This window comes from Geotrypetes seraphini, chromosome 4 (assembly GCF_902459505.1).
Source record: "Geotrypetes seraphini chromosome 4, aGeoSer1.1, whole genome shotgun sequence".
Lineage (NCBI taxonomy): Eukaryota > Metazoa > Chordata > Amphibia > Gymnophiona > Dermophiidae > Geotrypetes > Geotrypetes seraphini.
The window spans coordinates 132,169,611-132,191,210 of NC_047087.1; the positions used below are offsets into that span (position 1 = coordinate 132,169,611).

The window sequence follows — 21,600 nt, forward strand, 5'->3', positions numbered from 1 at the left end:
ACAGCACTGATAGTCACTAACTGGAAAAAGACTAACACTGAAATATTTGCAATACAGATTGAATGGGTTACCCTCTTTGCAAGCCTGTGGAACCACCTTCTCGGCAAGATATTACTGGCTTTTTGCCTTATGGTTATTTTGAGGAATGTTCCAATTTACATATCAGACACAGTTAAGAACCATCAGGAGGAGCCAGCAAAGACCACAGTTACTTCTTTTATAGCAACGTAAACCTGTGCTGTTATCACAACTGGATTAACCATGATGGTAATGCTTACATCTTTTGGTTGTAGTACTAGAGAATGACATGGGGACAAATTTGTCCCCTTTCTCGTGGGATCTGTCTCTATCCCTTTATGTTCTGAACCTGCCCTCTCCCTGCAAGCTCTGTCCTTGAAGTGTTCCAGGCTTGTGAAGATGAGGACAGAGTCTGCAGGGTGGGCTAGGGACAGGGACAGAACTTGCAGGGAAGGGAAGGGATGGAGATAGATCCCAAGGTGATGGGAACAAATTTGTCCCCATGTCATTCTCTAGGACCTTTGATTCATTGGATTTTGAAGTGAGGTTTGGCCTTGAAATTTGAAGTGGAGAGAGCACCTAACCAGATAAACGAAAAGGGGGATTCCTGCAACAGCATATCCTGCAACAGCATATCCTGCAACAGAAACATGAATGCATGAACAAAATAGTCAAATAGAGTCAGACCAATGGTCTATCTAGCCCAGTATCCTGTTTCCAATAGTGGCCAATCTGGGTTACAAGCACCTGGCAGAAGCCCAAATGGTTAGCAACATTCCATGCATCCGATCCCAGAGCAAGAGCGGCTTCCCCCATGTCTGTCTCAATAGATTATGGACTTTTCCTCCAGGAAATGTCCAAACCTTTTTGTAAACCCAGCTACACTAACCGCTGTTTCCACATCTTCTGCAACAAGTTCCAGAGCTAAACTGTTCTTTGAGTGAAAAAATATTTCCTATTTTACATCTCATTGTGTATTCCCTTGATCTTTGTACTTTTTGAAAGAGTGAAAATCCATTCACTTTTACACATTCTACACCACTGAGGTTTGTAGAACTCAATCATATCCCCCCTCAGTCACCTCTTTTCCAAGCTAAAGAGCCCTATCCTCTTTAGCTTTTTCTTACACAAGAGGAGTTCCATCACCTTTAACATTTTTGGTCATTCTTTGAACCTTTTCTAATTTTGCTACATCTTTTTTGAGATATGGCGACCAGAACTGAATGCAGTACTCAAGGTGAGATTGCACCATGGAGCAATACAGAGCCATTATATTATTCCTGATCCTATTTACTATCCATTTCCTAATAATTCTTAGCTTCCTGTTTGCTTTATTGCCTGCTGCCATACACTGGGCAGATCATTTCAGCATAGTGTCGTACAATGACATCCATCTCTTTTTCAAAAGTGGACTCTAGCATCAGCTAAGTATGGCCCTCTTTTACTAAGCTGTGGTAGAGGTTTCTACCATGGCCCGGGGCACTAAATGCTCTGACACTGCTCCGATGCTCATAGAATTCCTATGAGCGTCGTAGCAGCCTCAGAGCATTTAGTGCTTCAGGCCATGGTAAAAGAGGGCCTATGATTTGGATTAATCTTCCCAATGTTCATCAATTTGCATTTAAATTCCATCAGCCATTTGGACACCCAGTCTTCCAATTTCCTAAGGACTTCCTGCAATTTTTCATAGTCATGTTTTATCAACTTTGAATAATTTGGGATCATCTGAAAATGCAATATTGTCACTTGTACCAATTTCTAGCTCATTTATAAATAAGAACATAAGAATTGCCACTGCTGGGTCAGACTGGTGGTCCATCATGCCCAGCAGTCTGCTCATGCGGCGGCCCTCTGGTCAAAGACTAGCGTCCTAACTGAGACTAGCCCTACCTGCATACGTTCTGGTTCAGCAGGAACTTGTCTAACTGTCTTGAATCCCTGGAGGGTGTTCTCCCCTATGACAGACTCTGGAATAGCGTTCCAGTTTTCTACCACTCTCTGGGTGACGAAGAACTTCCTTATGTTCGTACAGAATCTATCCCCTTTCAATTTTAGAGAGTGCCCTCTAGTTCTCCCTACCTTGGAGAGGGTGAACAACCTGTCCTTATCTACCAAGTCTATTCCCTTCAGTACCTTGAATATTTTGATTATGTCCCCTCTCAATCTCCTCTGTTTGAGGGAGAAGAGGCCCAGTTTCTCTAATCTTTCGCTGTACGGCAACTCCTCCAGCCCCTTAACCATCTTAGTCGCTCTTCTCTGGACCCTTTCGAGTAGTACCATATCCTTCTTCATGTACGGCGACCAGTGCTAGATGCAATACTTTGTGAGGGCGCACCATAGCCTGGTACAATGGCATAACCTTCTATGATCTGTTCGTGATCCCCTTCTTTATCATTCCTAGCATTCTGTTTGCCCTTTTCGCTGCCACCGCACATTGCACGGATGGCTTCATCGACTTGTTGATCAGAACTCTCAAGTCTCGTTCCTGGGAGGTCTCTCCAAGTACCGCCCCGGACATCCTGTATTTGTGCATGAGATTTTTGTTACCTACATGCATCACTTTACACTTATCCACGTTGAACCTCATCTGCCATGTTGATGCCCCTTCCTCGAGCCTGATTACGTCACATTGCAGATCTTCGCCATCCCCCCTGTGTCTTCACCACTCTGAATAACTTTGTATTGTCCACAAATTTTAATCACCTCACTCATTCTACCAATGTCCAGATCGTTTATAAAGATGTTGAAGAGCATGGGTCCAAGCTCCGAGCCCTGTGGCACCCCACTGGTGATGCTCTTCCAGTCTGAGTATTGTCCATTTACCCCACTCTCTGTTTTCTATGCTCCAGCCACAATTTTCAATCCATGTGAGTATTTCACCCTCAATTCCATGACTCACAATTTTCCGAAGTAGTCATTCATGCGGACGTCGTGTACCTGGACTTCAGGAAAGCTTTTGACAGTGTCCCACACCGCAGGCTGCTAAGCAAGATGGAATCGATGGGGTTAGGAGAGACACTAACTGCATGGGTCAATGATTGGTTGAGTGGCAGACTTCAGAGGGTGGTGGTTAATGGTACCCTCTCTAAAACATCGGAGGTGACCAGTGGAGTGCCGCAGGGCTTGGTCCTGGGTCCACTCCTTTTCAACATATTCATAGGGGATCTGACTCAAGGGCTTCAAGGTAAAATAACACTATTCGCCGATGACGCCAAACTATGTAATATAGTAAGTGAATGCAGTTTACAGAATTATATGGCGCAGGACCTGCTTACATTGGAAAGTTGGTCCTCAACCTGGCAGCTAGGCTTCAATGCTAAGAAATGTAAGGTCATGCACCTCGGAAGCGGAAATCCATGCAGGACGTACTTCTTGAATGGAGAAACTTTAACTAGGACTTCAGCAGAACGAGATTTAGGAGTAATCATCAGTGCAGACATGAAAACTGCCAATCAAGTGGAGAAGGCTTCATCTAAGGCAAGGCAGATATTGGGTTGTATCAATAGAAGTTTCGTCAGCCGAAAGCCTGAAGTCATAATGCCGTTGTACAGGGCCATGGTGAGACCTCATCTGGAGTACTGTGTGCAATTCTGGAGGCCACATTACAGTAAAGATGTGCGTAGAATTGAATCGGTTCAACGGACGGCCACCAGGATGATCTCGGGGCTCAAGGGTCTCTCGTACGAAGAGAGACTGAACAAATTGCAGCTCTACACTCTTGAGGAACGTAGGAAGAGGGGAGACATGATCGAAACATTTAAGTACCTCACGGGACGTGTCAAAGTGGAAGATGATATTTTCTTTCTCAAGGGACCCTCGGCCACAAGAGGGCACCCGCTCAAACTCAGGGGCGAAAAATTTCATGCCGACACCAGAAAGTATTTCTTCACAGAGAGAGTGGTTGATCATTGGAACAAGCTTCCAGTGCAGGTGATCGAGGCAGACAGCGTGCCAGACTTTAAGAATAAATGGGATACCCATGTGGGATCCCTACGAGGGTCAAGATAAGGAAATTGGGTCATTAGGGCATAGACAGGGGGTGGGTAAGCAGAGTGGGCAGACTTGATGGGCTGTAGCCCTTTTCTGCCGTCATCTTCTATGTTTCTATGTTTCTATGTTTAACCTTGTCAAACACCTTCTGAAAATCCAGATATACAATGTCGACCGGGTCGCCCTTGTCTATCTGCTTGTTTACTCCCTCAAAGAAGTGCAGCAAGTTTATCAAACACGATCTGCCTTTGCTAAAACCGTGCTGACTAGTCCTCATCAGCCCATGTCTGTCAAAGTGATCAATGATGCGGTCCTTTATCAGCGCCCCTATTATCTTACCTGGTAGTGAGGTCAGACTCACCAGTCTGTAGTTTCCCGGATCTCCCCTCGAACCTTTCTTGAAGATCGGCGTAACATTCGCCACCTTCCAGTCTTCCGGAATCTTTCCCGATTTGATCGACAGATTGGCTATTAGTTGAAGCAGTTCAGCTATGGTCCCTTTCAGTTCCTTGATGAACCTCGGATGGATGCCATCTGGACCTGGGGATTTATCACTCATAAGCCTTTCAATCTGCCTACACACCTCCTCTAGACTGATCGTCAATCCTGTCAGCTTTCCGTCTTTGTTTCCACCATATAGCCTGATGGGTTCTGGTATACTGTGTAAATCTTCTTCGGTAAATACAGACACAAAAAATGTGTTCAGTTTGTTGGCGATTGCTTTGTCCTCTTTTAGCGCTCCCTTTATTCCATGGTCATCAAACGGTTACACCGCTTCCTTCATGGGTTGTTTCCCCTTGATATATCGAAAGAACGGCTTGAAGTTTTTCACCTCCTTGGCTATTTTTCCCTCGTAGTCTCTTTTGGCCCCTTTTACTGCCCTATGGCACCTGCATTGATGTTTATGCTTGTTCCAGTTTTCGTCCGTTTTTGACCTTTTCCGTTCCTTAAACAAAGATTTCTTGTCTCTGATCGTTTCCTTCATTAGGTAACAGTGAGCCACACCGGTTCTTTGTTCTTTTTCCTCTTGGATCCCTTGTTGATACGCGGTATATATAGATTTTGCGCCTCAGTGACTGTGTCTTTAAAAAGGGACCAAGCGTGCTCTAGCGTTTTTACAGTGCTTATCCTCTTCTTAATCTTCTTCTCTACCATCTTCTTCTCATCCCTTCGGAATTCCCTTTTCGGAAGTTCAGTGCGTGGCTGTTGTTTTGGACCAGATCGAATTGAATCATATTGTGATTGCTGTTTCCCAGCGTTCCTTCTACTTCTACATCTTGTGCCAGTCCTTGCAGGCCATTTAGAATTAAGTCCAGAATTGCATTTCCTCTAATATTTTCCTTGACAAGTTGTTCCAGGAAGCAATCACCTACAGCATTCAAGAACTTGGTCTCCCTAACGTAGCCGGAGGTGCCTAGGTTCCAGTCTATTCCAGGATAGTTGAAGTCACCCATGATAACTGCGTTGCCTACCTTGCAGTTGCGTTTAATCTTGTTTGTCATTTCTCCGTCAATTTCTTCGGACTGCCCTAGGGGTTGGTAGTAGATGCCGATCTTCATTTCCAGGCCATTTGTTCCCAGAATTTTGACCCATGGAAACTAACTTATCCGTCAGTTGTGGCGTGTTCTCTCCAGTAGATTCAATTCCCTCTTTGACGTATACGGCAAAGCCCCCACCTTTTTGAGCCACTCTGTCTCTGCGGTATAGTTTGTATCCTAGTAGCACAGTGTCCCAGACGTTTTCCTCAGTCCACCATGTTTCCGTGATGCCTATGATGTCAACGTTATCTTTTTGTGCCATAGCTTCTTATTCCTAAGGCTCCTTGCGTTCGTGTACATACACTTGAGTTTGCAGCAATTTAACCCTACCCTCTCTTTACTGTCCTATTCCTAATCCACAACCAAACATTGGCTCATATCCTAAGACTTTTAAAAATTTTCTCAAGTCTCTCATGAGGAACTTTATTGGAAGCTTTCTGGAAATCTAGATATGCTACATCAACCGGCTCACCTTCAGTTTGCCCACATGTTTATTCACACCTTCAAAAAAAAGATTAGTGAGGCAAGACTCCCTTGGCAGAACCCATGCTGACTCTGTCTTATTAAACCATGTTTGTCTACGTGTTTCCATAATTTTATTCTTTATAATAGTTTCTACTATTTTGCCGAGCCCTGAAGTCAGGCTTAGCAGTCTGTAATTTTCCAGATCACCCCTGGAACTCTTTTTAAAAATTGTGTTACATTGGCTATTCTCCAATCTTTAGGTCTTTACTGACAGGTTACAGACAACAGTGAGGCTGCCAATATGAATGTTGTAAGTCATGCAAATGTAGTCAGAAAATGTACTACACCATCCCTATATTGCAACACATCACATCTTTAATTTTGTAGTGCACATGTACAGGGAAAAGAAAAAAGGGTTACACCCATAAGGTGGCCTGCCATAACCATGACTATGAGCAAAGCCATCCAGAACAACTAGTCAAAGCAAATTAGGAAATTTTTCATCAACCCAGAGCATATTAAAAAAAACACCCTGACATAACTCTGGGGTCAAGGTTTTGCATAGGTTCATAGAAATATTTTTAATATACTTGATGTATGTCTACGTCAACAGCCAGCATTATAAAGTATATGGGAACATGACCTGTTGGCATGGCTGTGTTGGAGCAGCTGATTCAAAGCAGCTGTCATAGCACAGGACTGCTGGTTGCAAGTATAGGCAGTCCCCGGGTTAAGAACAATTTATGTTTTTAAAACTGTTTTTGTCGGATTTGTATGTAACTCAGAACTTGTAGATGTTAAGATTCTTGCTGCTTACCTCTGCTCCCAGCTGACAAAAGGGCCAACTGCCAGTGTTCCCTCTAAGGTAAGCTTGCACAATCATACACTGTTCTTAATGTGCCATGCATCATTCCTGAATCTGCTACAGGAAAAGTGTAGGAGTCTAAGCCACTGGAAATACTGCTCAGTGAAATCAAATAAAGCCGCAACTGCGTTCTTAAGTATGAGTTGTACTTAAGTCAGGTGTCTTTAACTCGGGGACTGCAAGTATTTTCAGAGAACAGGACTTCTGTATGCCCAGTTGCAGAGGCTGTTCAGGGAGGGGAACTCCCACCCCCCTTCATTGCTCCCACTGATATTAACCTTCAATTGGAGCCTGGGGCAGCCTACCTGAAGTCTTTAGACAGAAGGGAGATGTGGGCTAGCCCTGGTACTGCCTTTGAGGGGGGAGGGAGGACTTCCAGGATCTACCAGGATCTACTAGTCCTCACCCCAAGAAGGGCTGGATTTGTCTGGATTCAGCTCCCAACCCCATCACTACAGCTGGGGACATCGGTATCCAGCACTCCTTCCCCTCCAAAGCACAGGATCTAACAGGACCCAGCAATCCTTCCCTTCCAAATGCACAGTATCTTCCAGGATCCACAAGAATATGCCAGGATCTGAGAGGATCTTGCACTTCTTCCCCTTCACAAAACAGGATCTGGTAGGATCCAGCAATCCTCACCCCAAGAAGGGCTGAATCTGCCTGGATTTGGCTCCCTGCTCCATGAATACGGCTGGAAATACCTGTTATCAGCACTCCTTTCCCACCAACAGTACAGGATTCTGCACTCCTTTCCCACCAAAAGCACAAGATCCAGCACATCATTCCTACGAAAAAGCACAGGATCTTCCAGAATCCAACAGAATATGCCAGGATCTAGCAGTCCTCATGCGAAGAAGGGCTATATCTGCCTGGATTGAGCATCTTTCACTACAAGGCTGGAAACACCTGTATTCAGCACTCCTGCCCCACCAAAAGCACAGCATCATCCAGGATCCACCAGATTATATTACTACTACTTATCATTTCTATAGCACGACTAGGCATAGGCAGTGCTATACATCAAAAAGGAGAGATACTGAGAAGCTGCACAGTGAATACACTTGTAGGTCAATAAGAGAAGTTTGAACTGTATATGGAAATGGATAGGGAGTCAATGAAGTGACTTGAGAGGCGTGGTGTGTACATAGCGACATTGGTGGAATATGAGGTGTGCAGTTGAGTTCTGGACAGATTGAAGCGGGGAGAGATGGTTTAGTGGAAGGCCAGTGAGAAGCAGGTTGCAGTAGTCTAGATGAGAGGTGATGAGGGTCTTAGCAGTGGCCACAGGAAGGGTTGGATTTTAGCAATATTGTAGAGAAATGACAGGTTTTGACAGTCTCTTGATTTGTGAAAAGAAGAGGGATGAATCAAAGATCACCTTGAGGTTGCGAGCTAACAGAACAGAGAGGATGAGGGCATTGCCCACAGAAATAGAGATGGGAGACGAGGAGAGGTGGGCTTAGGAGAAAAGATAAGGAGCTCTGTCTTGGCCATGTTTAGCTTTAGATGGCGGTGAAACATCAGGTAGCTATGTCAGATAGGCAGGCTGAGACTCAGGCCTGAATGTCTGTACAGATTTCAGGTGTAGAGAGATAGATCTGTGAGTCATTGGCATAGAGGTGATACTGAAAGCCATGGGAGATTAGAGCACCAAGGGAAGAAGTGTAAATGGAAAAAAGAAGTGGTCCATGGAGGTACTCCAACTGATAGTGGGATGGTGGTGGAGGAGGATCCACCAAAGCATATACTAAAAGTGCAATGGGAAAGATAGGAAGAAAACCATGAGCTAACAGAGCCCTGAAACCCAAGCGAGGACAGCATATCAATGAGAAGGCAATGATCTACCATATCAAAAGCTTCAGATACATCAAGGAGGATGAGGATGGAGTAGAGACCTTTGAATCTGGCCAGGAGACTTTAGTAAGGGCACTTTATGTAGAATGAAGAGGGCAAAAACCCAATTGAAGCAAGTGGACAGTGCGAGACGAAAGTCAAAACAATGGCTGTGAACAGTACGTTCAATTAGCTTGGATAAGAAGGGGAGGAGGAAATGGGACAATAGTTGCAGGGGTAGGTAAAGTCCAACAAGGGTTTTTTGAGTAGTGGCACAATAGCATGTTTGAAGACGTCAGGCACTATTGCGGTGGAAAGTGATAGTTTGAGGATATGGCAGATAGAGGGGACGACAGTAGTAGAGATAGTGATAAGTACAATAGATGAGTGGGGATGGGATCAGATAAACAAGTGATGAGTTTGGAGGAGAAAAGAAAATGAGTGGTTTATCTTAATGGTGATTTCAGGAAAGGAAGAGAAGGCAATGAGGGCCGAGGGGGGTTGATGGAGAAGCTGTGGGAGGTGGCTCGATTGAGAACTCAAGGTTAATTTTGTGAACCTTGTCATAAATGCACTCAACCATAGTCCTGGGGGAAAGTGACAAAGGGGTTGGAGGTGGGGGACCTTGAATAAGGAATTCAATGTGGCAAAGAGACAGTGAGGGTTGGAGCCGAGTCAGGTGGGTATAGTAGTCTTGCTTGGCTAGGGTTACCAGATGTCCGGATTTCCTCCGACATGCCCTCCCTCTCCCTTCTTTTACCCTCCCCTAAACATAGAAATTTGTGACAGTGTAAAAGCTGATCGAATAAGCAAGGAGCATACTTATCAACTTCAAGCAGAACTGTGCTTAAATTTCAACTGGGTCTGCAAAGAGAGGTCTTTAGAAATACTTTGATCTTTCTGAAGTAACATATGCATATAGGGGTAGATACACACAGAGTGCAAATTATATAATGGTAGTTTTATATGGAACTGCCATTATAGAATACTAGTGAAAGTCCACAGTTTCGAGCACTTGCATCATGCCAAAGGCTGGTATTTAAGTGCTGGCACCTTACTGCTGACAGCAAGGCACAAAATTGCTAGTATTCTATAACCTGTGCACCTAAGTCATAGTCATGTATGAGCCACCTATGCCTCTCCCACAGCCATGCCCCCTGGAAGTTATGCACAACAGAAATCTCATGCACAGCTTCTAGAATAGCCACTAAAGTCTACTGTATGCGTAACTGACAACTGGTGCCAATTAACACCGATTTAAACCAATAATACTCCTATTAACATCCAATTATTGAATTCAATTGAATGTGCAACTGACCTAATTTTATAAACTGGGTACACAACTTTGCACAATAAGCATAAGGATATTGGGGATTATTGAACCATCTCATATACAGCTTCAAAACTATTGTGGTAAAAGCTTCTAGCCACTGAGTTTCTGGTCTTTTCCCCTTGTGTCTTTTAAAAGTATTATAAGCTGCTTCATAAAGCATGATATAAATTTAAACAATAGTTTGAAAAATCTTTGAGTGGATTGATATTATAGAGTGACTAATAGGATTGTGATTCTCAAGATAATGGCACAGATTCAAACAACTTTTAAAGGAGAAGCATTGGACTACAGATTGGAACCTGAGGTCTTTAATAAACTTGAGCAATTCAAAAACATTAGAATCTAGGTTAGGAGATGTCCTCAAATAGGAGGCAGAGCTGCATCAGATGGGATACCCTGGTCAAGGCTGAAGTCAGATGTTGGTGACTGTGGGTCTCCCTAATCCCATAGAATAGTTTTTAAGAGATGAAAGAGGCAAGAAAGAAATTGTTTTCTAGAAACGTGGAGACTCTTTTGCTAAAACATAGTGCATATTTGGTGGACATTAGCATCTGCTAACCATAGATATAAAATAGGATGCTCAGTATTTAGCATGCACTAGGCTTTAGTAAAAAGACCCCTTGATCTTGAGAGGATTGGACTTGCTTTGCACCAGCATAATTTCAGTGGACCAATTTCAGAAGGATGATGATAAGAGATTCCTGGTAACTCTCTGCATTGCCACATTATGTAAAAGGAATATGGGTGATCTGGAAGTGGCAAAAGACACTAAGGGGGAGGACTCATTCACTAAAACTAGAACCAACGTCATGGATAAGTGAAAAGAAAAATGTAGTACTATATTCTTCTTTACCAGGTTTCCATGACTACATATAGGTAAAATACTACAAAACCGATGAAACAAAGACAAACTCTAAATATATAACAAGAAAGGAAAAAATGTGTTCGTCTAGGCAAAGAAAATATTTTCAATGTAAAAAATATGGGGAAATGTGTTTCAGAAGCTTCTTATCAGAGCAGGAAAACAAACTCAAAGAGACTGAGGCTACTACTGTGTATAAGAAGGGGCACGTATACTCCAAACTTTAATTCCAAGTACTGGGAGAGTTGACACATTCTGGTGTCATCTGAAAATAATGATGATATAATTTGTGTGCACAATTCAGTCCAGCTTATTGATGGAGAATGAGGGCCAGATGCAATAAACAGGATCAGTAAGACAGCGTGGGTCCGCTCCAATCCGATCTATTGATGCACTAAATATTTTGCATGAAAATGATTAGTGTGGAGGTTAATCATAATTCTCATCTCTCCCGTCCAATTGATCACTGTGAGAGTGACTCACACGTGCACAGACCCGGCAGGGGAAGCCTGGACAGTTGAGAGGCAGAAGAAGCCTCAACGCAGCCTCCTGCCATTCAGCTGTTCGGGGCAGGACACCTTTTCTTTTCTTTAAATGGGCACAGAAGCTGTGTGCCTGTTACACAAGCACAATATCTGCCCTATTAAAAAAAGGCCCTCCCCCCTGCCCCGCTGATGACGTCCTCCCCGACAAACCAGCACTGGGGACTGACCTCCCCCCCCCCCTCGCATGAGAAAAATATTGGCAGAATGGATGCCCACTCCCTGACAATGGGAGCCCCCCTGCACCAAGCATCACCCCTTTGAACCATCCTCTACCATCCCCCTCCCACCAAAAAAGGTAGGATGGATGCCTCCCCCTCCTGCTACTGGTTGCTCCCCCCCTACGCCCCCCCGGTTCTTTTTTCACAAGTTGGGAGCAGGAGAGATGCAGTGCCACTTGCTCCAAGGTCCGCCAGTCCAAAATGGCAGGCCTTCCCTGCGATGCACTGGGGAGGGAAAGGCCTTCCATTTTGGACTGACGGGCCTTGGAGCAGGTGGGACCGTATCCCTCCTGCTCCCAACTTATGAAAAAGGGACCGGGTGGGTTTGGCTGGGGGTTCGAGGGAGTGGGCATCCTCATGCCTTTTTTTTGTGGAAGGGGGAAGAGGGTAGGGTAGAGGATGTTTCAGGGGCTGGGCTGCCTGGTGCGGAGGGGGGTGGCTCCATTTTCAGGAGGGAGTTGGCATCCCTCCTGCCATTTTTTCTCACACAGGGAGGTGGTGTCGGCATGGCAGTAGGGAGTGGGCATCCCTCCTGATGTTTTCGCTTTCAAAGGGGGGGAGGATCGGTTCCTGGTGCCAGTTCATCGGGGGAGATAGCAGGGAGGGCCATCATTAGCGGGGGGGGGGCTCTCTCTCTTTTTTTAATGAGACAGATATAGTATGTGTGAAATACACACAGAGCATCTGTGCCCATTAAAAAAAGGGCTGAACTATCGGTAGTAGGTAAGCGACTGGTCATGACCAGTCGCTTTCTTTGGATCACTAAAATCCCTGGGTTATTTTTATGTGCATAGCCAAATGATGTTAGTGCATCAATTGATTGGCTAGGGGTTTTAGCTAATTTGTATGGCCGGATCGGAAATTGGGCAATCGAGGGGAAAACACATGGCAAGCCATTTTGTCCATCGGGTCGGCAAATGCCATCATTGCTAAAGCAGTCAAAACTGGTTTAGCAACAATCGCCGACTTTAGTGCATCTGGGCCTGAGTCAAACATGTGAAATATAATTACTGTTAATACTACTAGTGAAAAAATTCACAGGGGTAAGGTTTTCTATAAGATGTTTCCCATTTTGTGGAGGTGGGCAAAGTGCTCAGTATATCTAGACATATAAGAAGAAATTAATGCAGCATATTTTGTTTTTTTTCTGAGATTCATATGATCTCATAAAAAAAATGTAAACTAGACATTCACTACCCCAAAGATGTTGCTTACAATACAGTCCCACTTCATTTGTTTTGGACTTACAGAAGAAAGCAAGCTAGTTTTATATATGCTTACAAAATAATAATAATAATAATAATCAACTGCAGCAAATAAAGAAAATACTAGACAGCAACTTAATTTTATTTTGGACCCTGGCTAGAAACTTTGCTAGTGCCATTTATTCCAGTTAAGTGATTTGAAAAACCGACTGGTATCACATTTGTATTTTCTAGCCACTGTAACTACTATGATTTTAACCAGTTAAAATATAAAACACAAAACACAATGTTTCACAAAAGCATAGAAAGTTGCAGAAAAAATCCTACATTCATACATATATATAAAAAAAAAAAGTTCAACAGTTGTAGTGTGGCATTTCTTAAATGCCTTTCTGCTTAGAACTAGATACATACATTTTATTTTGAAATGTAAAAAATACACAATTTATTCATTTGTATAGATAGGTATTTATATAATGATTATTTTAGATTAAAACTTTGTTCAAAACTGCTATCTTTGGACTAGATGCACTAAGCATTTTCTCAGACACAAAATAGGGAAAACATTTTAGTTCATCTGGCCCCTTAGTCATTACAGTCAAACTGAGTGCAACAATAACGCTTTCTGTCCCAGATCTTAATGCAGTTAGCTCTGTATTTTAAATTTTCACACACACTTGCTCAGATATTGACTCCATACTTGGTACAAAACAGAGAAAACCTGAAATAGTAAACCCTTCAATATCCATTACAATGTTAGTCTGTATTTAAAAATCACAGCTGCAATTTGCCATATTAATAAATGCTGCTTTATAATAATTACTATAAGTATTGAGGCACCAAAAGGACATTACTTCTTAAATACACTAATACAGAAGTACACTTTCATTTCCAGTGACCTCATTAGAACTGTATCACCTGTAACCATGATACTTAATGGCTGCTGACCAGCGTGATGCTCAAACAGTATCTAATATTGCTGATTTGATTTTCTTTAGTACTTTGTACAACCTCCAGGTAGTAAGAAGACAATACCCTCACATTGCATGAAAAAAACCCAACTTTTGTTTCTATTACATATCAGGTTAACTCAGTTGAGGTTCATGGGGTTGGGTTTTTTTTTTATATTATTGCTAAGAATGACTAAGACCTAACACTCCATCCAATTCTTCTTTGAGGTCAAGTGTTGATATTCAGAAAGCTAAATGACTGTTCCCTTCAGATGATGATGATGATTATAGTCCATAGTTCAAATCCAAGCCATTGGCATGTCCTTTTCCATTTCTCTTTTGCAATCACCATGAAACAAGGGATTGTGCATACAAGATGTGATCATTCCGTTCAATATTAATGGAATATCTTATTATCTGTCTAGAAAGGTCTCAGCCCATCAGTTGTAATTCCTATTGTTCTAAGCCTCTTAGAATTCTGTATAATACTACTTCAGTTATTTACTTTACTCTTTACATTCAGCCAGCACTAGCAACTTACTGTCTTCTCTCCGATCAGGTTTTTTTTTAAAATCTACTCCACATTTCTGGACTGCTGTGAGTGCATTGTATGAAGATTTTATGCTTGTGGGATTACAAGGAAATGTCTCCCATTTATCACTTTGTGTTTTCCATTTTATGCGTTCTAGAGTATCTAGAGGTGAGTCCGTTCGTGGCTCCAAAGACTAAATGCAGTTTTGAATGTCCTATGACACAGTTTGCACATATACTGCCTTTTAAAGGTGATAGCCGAAAGTGGTGGGGCATGATAAAAGAGTGTGTCTGATTCTTGGGGAGCAAACAATTTCTCAGTAGTATTTGGGCGCTCATGGATATTTGGCGGGCCATCAGGTTCAATAGGCTGAATTTTGGGCAGAGGAGGTGGGGGAGGAGGTGGAGGCGGTGGTGATGGAGAATTAGATGTTGGACAAGTCTCCACTTCTTTACATGGTAGTTGTTCTCCAGTTTGTGGCATATGTGACTGGAAGTGACTCCACAAACGAAAGTTGGTTCGGAAAGCCTTTTTACACACGTGGCAAATAAATGGCTTAACAGAACACAAGAGCTCTTGGTGACGTTCCAGCTGTTTGTGCACAGTAAATATTTTTCCACATTTTTCGCATGGCCACATGCCAGTTTCTTTATGAGCCGCTACATCCTTAGGCTTTAAATTGGTGTCAGAAATATCATCATCATCATCATCATCATCTTCTTCATCTTCAGGCTCTTCTTTGATCTGAATATTAAATTGTTTGGTAACACTTAGATCTTCAGGTAGGCAAGCAGAGTCCTCAGAATCAAAGTTCATTTGTTCAGAAGAATCACTGAAGACACCATCCTCTTTTGAAGCAACAATGTTATTTATTTTGCCAGAGTCTGAGAGAGATTGTTGTCTTGGAGCATTGCTCATTTCCCCATTGTGATCCAATATGGGAAGAGAGAAGTTTTCTGATGGGGCCATTGTGTTTTGATTATGAACTTCCACTTGATGACGCCAAATACTAAAGGATGACTTAAATGTGCGCATGCACTCAAGACAGGTCAGCTTTTTATATTCACACTTATTTTCATGTTCATGCTTCATATCCGAGGTTGTAAATCTTAAGCTGCAGTAGGGGCAGACAGTGGCATTTCTACATAGTCGTTCATGATTTTCTTGCTCCGATACAGAGGAGAATTTGGTGTTACAGAGCCGACACGTATATATCATTTTGCTTTCAACTGGGCTCTTTATAGCAAGCTCTTTTGGCTTGATAGCTTTGTTGCCAATTGGTTTTTCCCCTGGATGCATTTTGATATGCTGTTTGAATTGTGACAGAAATCGATATGTTTTCCCACAGTATGTACAAATATAGGCACCTTTGGTTCTTGGTCTTAAATTCCTTTTAATTGCTTGGGATTGGGAAGTTGACTGTGCCTGAAAACCCTGTTTGCCTCGTCGAAGCTTGACTATCAAAGCTTTTTTAATCTCTCTTTCTCTTACTATGTCAATTAATTTTCTTTGGAACTTTTCATCTAAGACAGCTTGTGAGCTTGAAGCTGGTGAGGGGTTCTTCACAATACCATGCTGTGTCTGGCAATGTGTCCACACTTTGAAATTTGTATGAAATCTCTTATGACAAATATCACAAGCATATGGTTTCTCTGGATTATGGTACATGTTGACATGGCGATGAAGACCCGCAGTGGATCTAAATATTTTAAGGCAATGTTTGCATTTAAATTTTTTACTGCGTCTCATTTCTTCCAACTCACTATATTCATCTTTATCATCATCAGAACCTGCAAAGTCAGCATCAAGGCATGGACTTGAAATTTCACCCAAGTTATCATCTGGCCCAGAATTGCTCTCAGTTTCTTTCAGTTGTTTGGCGGCTAGTCTTCTATCTGCTCGGTGTCTGCGCTTCGCAGGAAGTCTAATCAAATTCCTCTGACTTTCTTCAGTTTTATACAGAAAGTCTCTACTGGTAGATGGTGAAGTATCTCCCACTGTAAAACTTATTATTTCAGAAGGCTCTAAAAGGGGGCTGTTGGGCTCAGACTTTATTTGCACCTCACTTACTGATGAGTCTACTTCCCTATCAACTGACTGAGAGGCACTAAAGGACCTAAGGCGATGCGAATATAGTACCTGTGCCTTGTCATCTGTGATTGCTCTATCCTTTGAATCTGTTGTGGACAGCTTTTCAGATAAAGAACTAATGTTTTCTTTTACTGAGCCATCAGATGTTGCTAATGAACCATCTAAAGATTTTAAGTCAATAGATGAATAGACAGGAACTTGACTATCCATAGAGAGAGACCTTCGCAAGAGGCTTTTCACAAGTGGGCCGCTCCTATCAATACTCTGGTTTTCAGCTTCTGATTCATTAGATGGGACTACTAATCCTAATTTTGAGTAGTACAGTAAATTCCTGTCCTCACCTTGACTAGTATTACTTCCTTTTCCAAACTGACGTAATAAATATGGAGAGTCTGAAGAACCACGCAGAGAAGGAAAAACATGTTGTGTTTTTTTGGATGACATACCTTTCTCTGTTAGAAGTTCAACATTCACACGTAGCTTATTTGTAGCTTCCTTTACAACCGCAGGCTTTGGCAACAAAACTGGATACTTTTTCACCCCGCCACTTCGACTTTGGTCACTTTGTGGTTTTGATGGCTCAAGAAGTTTTGTGTAGCTGGCAGGATCTTTTAACCATCTCTTTTCATTTTGTAACATACTATATAGTGGTTCAGTTGATTTTGTTGTGCGAGATAGGTTGGTGTTTGTCTTGGATGTAATGGAGGAGGAGGGCTTAGAATGTGGTTTTATGTCACTCTGTGTGTGATTGGCATTCTTCTCTTGTGCTTCATTTCGACTCTGGCAAACAATGACACTTCTTTGCTGAGTACTGTTTTCATCTTCATCTTGAAATGATGTCCTCTTGCTGGGACATGAACCAAAAGGTGCTTGAGGAGTCTTGGACAATATATTTGTGAGGAAGGAGATACCAAGGCTGTAGCCTAGTTCTTGTACAGCTGCAAGACTACTCTTCTCCACAAATAAGGATGAAGAATAAATATAATTTAACACATTATCAAATGCATCCGCTTCACAGAAGTCAAGCTGAAACACAGACTGAGATTCATTCTGTTTATTTGTGAATAGGGAATGGAAGTATTCACTGCTTGCAGCCAAAACATTTTTATGAGCACGAAATTTTTGGTCTCCCACTATTAGAACAACATCACACAGCTGCCCTTTTAGACGTTCCTCATTCAGAGCACTTAAGAGAGAAATAGCATGTGCTGGGTTTATATAATGCAAAATCCCTTCCATGATGTAAGTGTATCTGAAAGACAAAAGGAAACACATTTAATCAATAACTTTTTAAAAAGTATTTATTGCCCCAAACATAACCATAAAATAGGTAAATGTTCAACATGCATTTTGCATGAGATACAATAGCAAAAATATCATGTTAACTGGGTTGTACTAAATTTGAACAGCTTAGCCTTTCCTTAGGATTTTTTTTCCCAATACTGTAGTATGAATTGGATACAGGATGCTAGCAAATTCACCAAAGTGTAGGCCTTGTATAAATTAGAACACTGTTTTTACCTCTATTATGTATAAGAGAATACATTAATCTCCATCACTCTCTGACACCTTAAAACCTGTTGCAATTCCTCCATAGAATTCTGTAATTTCCACTTTTGCGTTTTAAACTAGCAGCTGCATTTGCACTTCTAATTCCATATGTCTGTATACATACATGTAATCAAGATGTACTTTATTGAGATAATGGGGAAAAAAGCTAATTATTTATGTATTTATTTACTGATTGAAGACTTACTATACCACTTTTAGCTGACAAAGCAGGACAAAATGGTGTACAATTCTAAAAAAAAAAAATTCAATAGGAAATAACCTTTCACACTGACAAATCACAGTAAAAGTGTTAGACAGCAGTTAGGAAGTGAGCAGTTCAGACCAGAGAAACCTTATTCTCAGCTGGGGTGTACCTGTTGCAGCTCTGAAGTGTAGAAGGGAAAGCTCTCTATGAATGGATAAAGGCAGTGAGTTCCAGAGTGCAGGGGCTGTAAAAAAGAAGGCACTATGGCACATAGACTCATAGCGGCCCACCTGTGGGCTGGGAAGGACCATACAGTAATCATTGAAGGAGTGCAGTGTCTGGAATGTATGGGATGTTTAAGGATTGTAAATAGGAAGGAGTTCCCATACAGAAGGCTTTGAAAGCTAGAAGCAAAATCTTGAACTTAACTTTGAATTTGACTGGTAAACAATGATGTTCTTTTGAGTAGAGGTGCAACATGCACAGATCGACCGGAATAACAGAGTAGGTGGATGGCAGAATTCTGTAGGGTTTGAAGTTTCATCAGAAGGGAAAGACATAAGCCAGAATAAGGAAAAATTATGTTCTTACCTGTTAATTTTCTTTCCTTTAAATGCAGCAGATAAATCCAGAGACTAGTGGGATAGTAGACATCTACCAGCAGGTGGAGATAGAGAAACTGATTAACAGGTGGTCATATTGGTTGGCACTCCTCCTGTATCTTCAGTATTGCTCCTTGCCCAAGCATCCGGAACTAGGAAATATTGAGCATGTAAAAAACTTCTTTCCATCAACAAATTGCAAAGGGTAAGATACAGGATACAACTACCAACAATAACAAAATGCAAACTTGCAACAGATAAACTGACAGACCGCATGCAGAAAAGGGTGGGGCTCTGGATTCATCTGTTGCATCTAAAGGAAAGAAAATTAACAGGTAAGAACATAATTTTTCCTTCCTTAGCAACAGTAGCAGATGAATCCAGAGACTAGTGGGATGTAGCAAAGCAATCCTCAATCTGGGTGGGAAGAAAATGCAGCCTCCGCAATGACCGCAGCACTGAATTCAGTCTCCGCACGCGCTACGACATCCAACTGATAATGCTTAGAAAATGTATTCTTAAAAGACCAAGTAGCCGCACAACAAATCTCCAAGGAAAGACCCTAGATTCAGCCCAAGAGGTAGCCATCGCTCTGATCGAATGGGCATGAAGCTCTCCTGGCAACTGCTTCCCTGCCATCGAGTAAGCGGAAGCAATGGTCTCTTTGACCCAACGAGCGATTGAAGCCTTGGACGCCGCCATACCTTTGTTGCGTCCCGCGAATAACACAAAGAAGTGATCTGAACGCTGAAAGTCGTTAGTAACCTGTAGATAATGTAGAAGAATTCTACGCACATCTAGGAAACGCAATGAAGAGAAGCGGCCCCCCCAGTCCTCCTTCCGAAAAGCAGGAAGAAAGAGATACTGATTAACATGAAAGGAAGATACCACCTTAGGAAGAAACGTTAGCACAAGCCGAACTGACACCCCTGAATCTGAAATGCACAAAAAAGGAACCCTGCAAGACTCCGAAACCCGTCGGGCGGAAGCCATAGCCACTAGAAACATCGCTTTCAATGTGGCATCCTTCAGAGTAGCATTGGATAACGGTTCAAATGGGGCTTTCTGCAACCCCCCAAGGACAAGCTTAAGACTCCACTCAGGACAGGTCTTCTTAACAGGTGGCCTAATATGGTGTACCCCTTTCAGGAAGCGAACAACATCTGGCTGAGATGCCAGTGAAGAATGAGATAAACGGCCTCTGTAACAAGCAATGGCCGCCACCTGAACTTTAAGGGAGTTGTAGGCCAACCCTTTGGCTACTCCGTCCTGCAGAAAGGAAAGAATATTAGACAGAGAAGCCTGGAAGGGAGAAATACCCTGAGGAGCACACAACGAATCAAAAACCCGCCAGACACGAGCATAGGATGCGGACGTAGATCTCTTCTTTTCTTGGAGAAGAGTCGAAACAACTTGATCCGAATAACCCTTCCTCCTCAGCCGCGACCTTTCAAGAGCCAGGCCGTAAGATCAACGTGGGATGAATTTTACATGTTGATCGGACCCTGAGTGAGTAAGTTCGGAGTCACCGGAAATCGTAACAGATCGCCTATCGAAAGACCAATCAGATCCACATACCAAGGATGGCGCAGCCAATCCAGAGCTACAGGATTACCATGCTCTGAAAGCGAGATATGCAATGCAACACCTGACCTATTATCAGCCAAGGAGGAAACACATAGAGGAGACAACCCCAAGGCCAAAGAAGAGCCAAAGCGTCTACCCCTTCCAACTCCCACTCCCTGTGCCTGCTGAAGAACCGAGGAAGCTTTTTATTTCTAGATGAGGCCATGAGATCTATCTCTGGAAGACCCCACCTCTGAACTATCAGGTCGAATGCCTGATGGGAGAGTTCCCATTCACCGGGGTCTAGAAGATTTCTGCTGAGGAAGTCCGTCTGAACATTTGCTTGCCCCGCAATGTGCGCCGCCGAGAGAAGGGGAAGATGCACTTCCGCCCACTGAAGCAGAACCATCACCTCGCTGGCTAATTGAGGACTTCGTGTACCTCCTTGCCGGTTGATATAGGCCACTGCCGTGACACTGTCCGAAAAGACCCTTGTCGGCCGGTCCTGAATCATGAACTGAAATGCCTGAAGCGCTAGATGGATCGCTCTCAACTCTAGCAGATTGATCGACCACTGAGCCTCCTCCCGAGACCAGACTCCCTGCGCTGATGATTGAAGGCATCGAGTTCCCCATCCCAGTAGACTGGCATCCGTCGTAACTATGACTCAGTCCGGAGTCGCAAGTGGCACTCCTTTGAACAGATTGAACTCGTCAAGCCACCAATGCGTGCTGATCGATGCTTGAGAAGTCCACTGGAGACGACGATTGTAGTCCTGAGACACTGGGGACCACTGCGAGAGCAGGGACTGCTGCAACGGTCTCATGTGGAAGCGAGCCCAGGGCACCACCACCAGAGCCACCACCATTGAACCCAGAACTTGCACATAATCCCACACTCTCGGTCGTGGCGATTGGAGAAGCTGTTGAATTTGAGACTTCAACTTCCCTCCCCAGTCTTTGGGCAGAAACACCTTCCCCACTCTCGTGTCGGAACTGCACTCCCAGATGCTCCAACGATTGGGATGGGGTAAGAGAGCTCTTTTGAAAGTTGATGTCTCACCCCCAAAGATTGAAGAAGGGAAATCACCCTGTGGGTCACCGTCAAACTCTCCTGTCAGGAAGACGCACAGATCAACCAGTATTCCAAGTAAGGATGTACTCAAATCCCCTCTTTGAGAAGAAACGCCGCCACCACTACCATCACCTTCAAAAAGGTGCGGGGTGCT

At 43.1% G+C, this 21,600-nt stretch overlaps 1 protein-coding gene across 3 annotated transcripts in view; it reads right to left on the reverse strand.

Moving 5' to 3' along the window:
* Nucleotides 1-13,952: 13,952 nt before the first annotated feature.
* Nucleotides 13,953-21,600, reverse strand: part of ZBTB21 (zinc finger and BTB domain containing 21) — a 41,773-nt gene continuing 34,125 nt past the window's right edge. For all 3 annotated transcript variants that reach the window (XM_033943142.1, XM_033943143.1, XM_033943141.1), the window contains exon 2: nt 13,953-17,700. In XM_033943142.1, the coding sequence (XP_033799033.1) occupies nt 14,520-17,687 (3,168 nt within the window). In that variant the 5' untranslated portion in view covers nt 17,688-17,700 and the 3' untranslated portion in view covers nt 13,953-14,519. The remainder of the gene's footprint in view (nt 17,701-21,600) is intronic.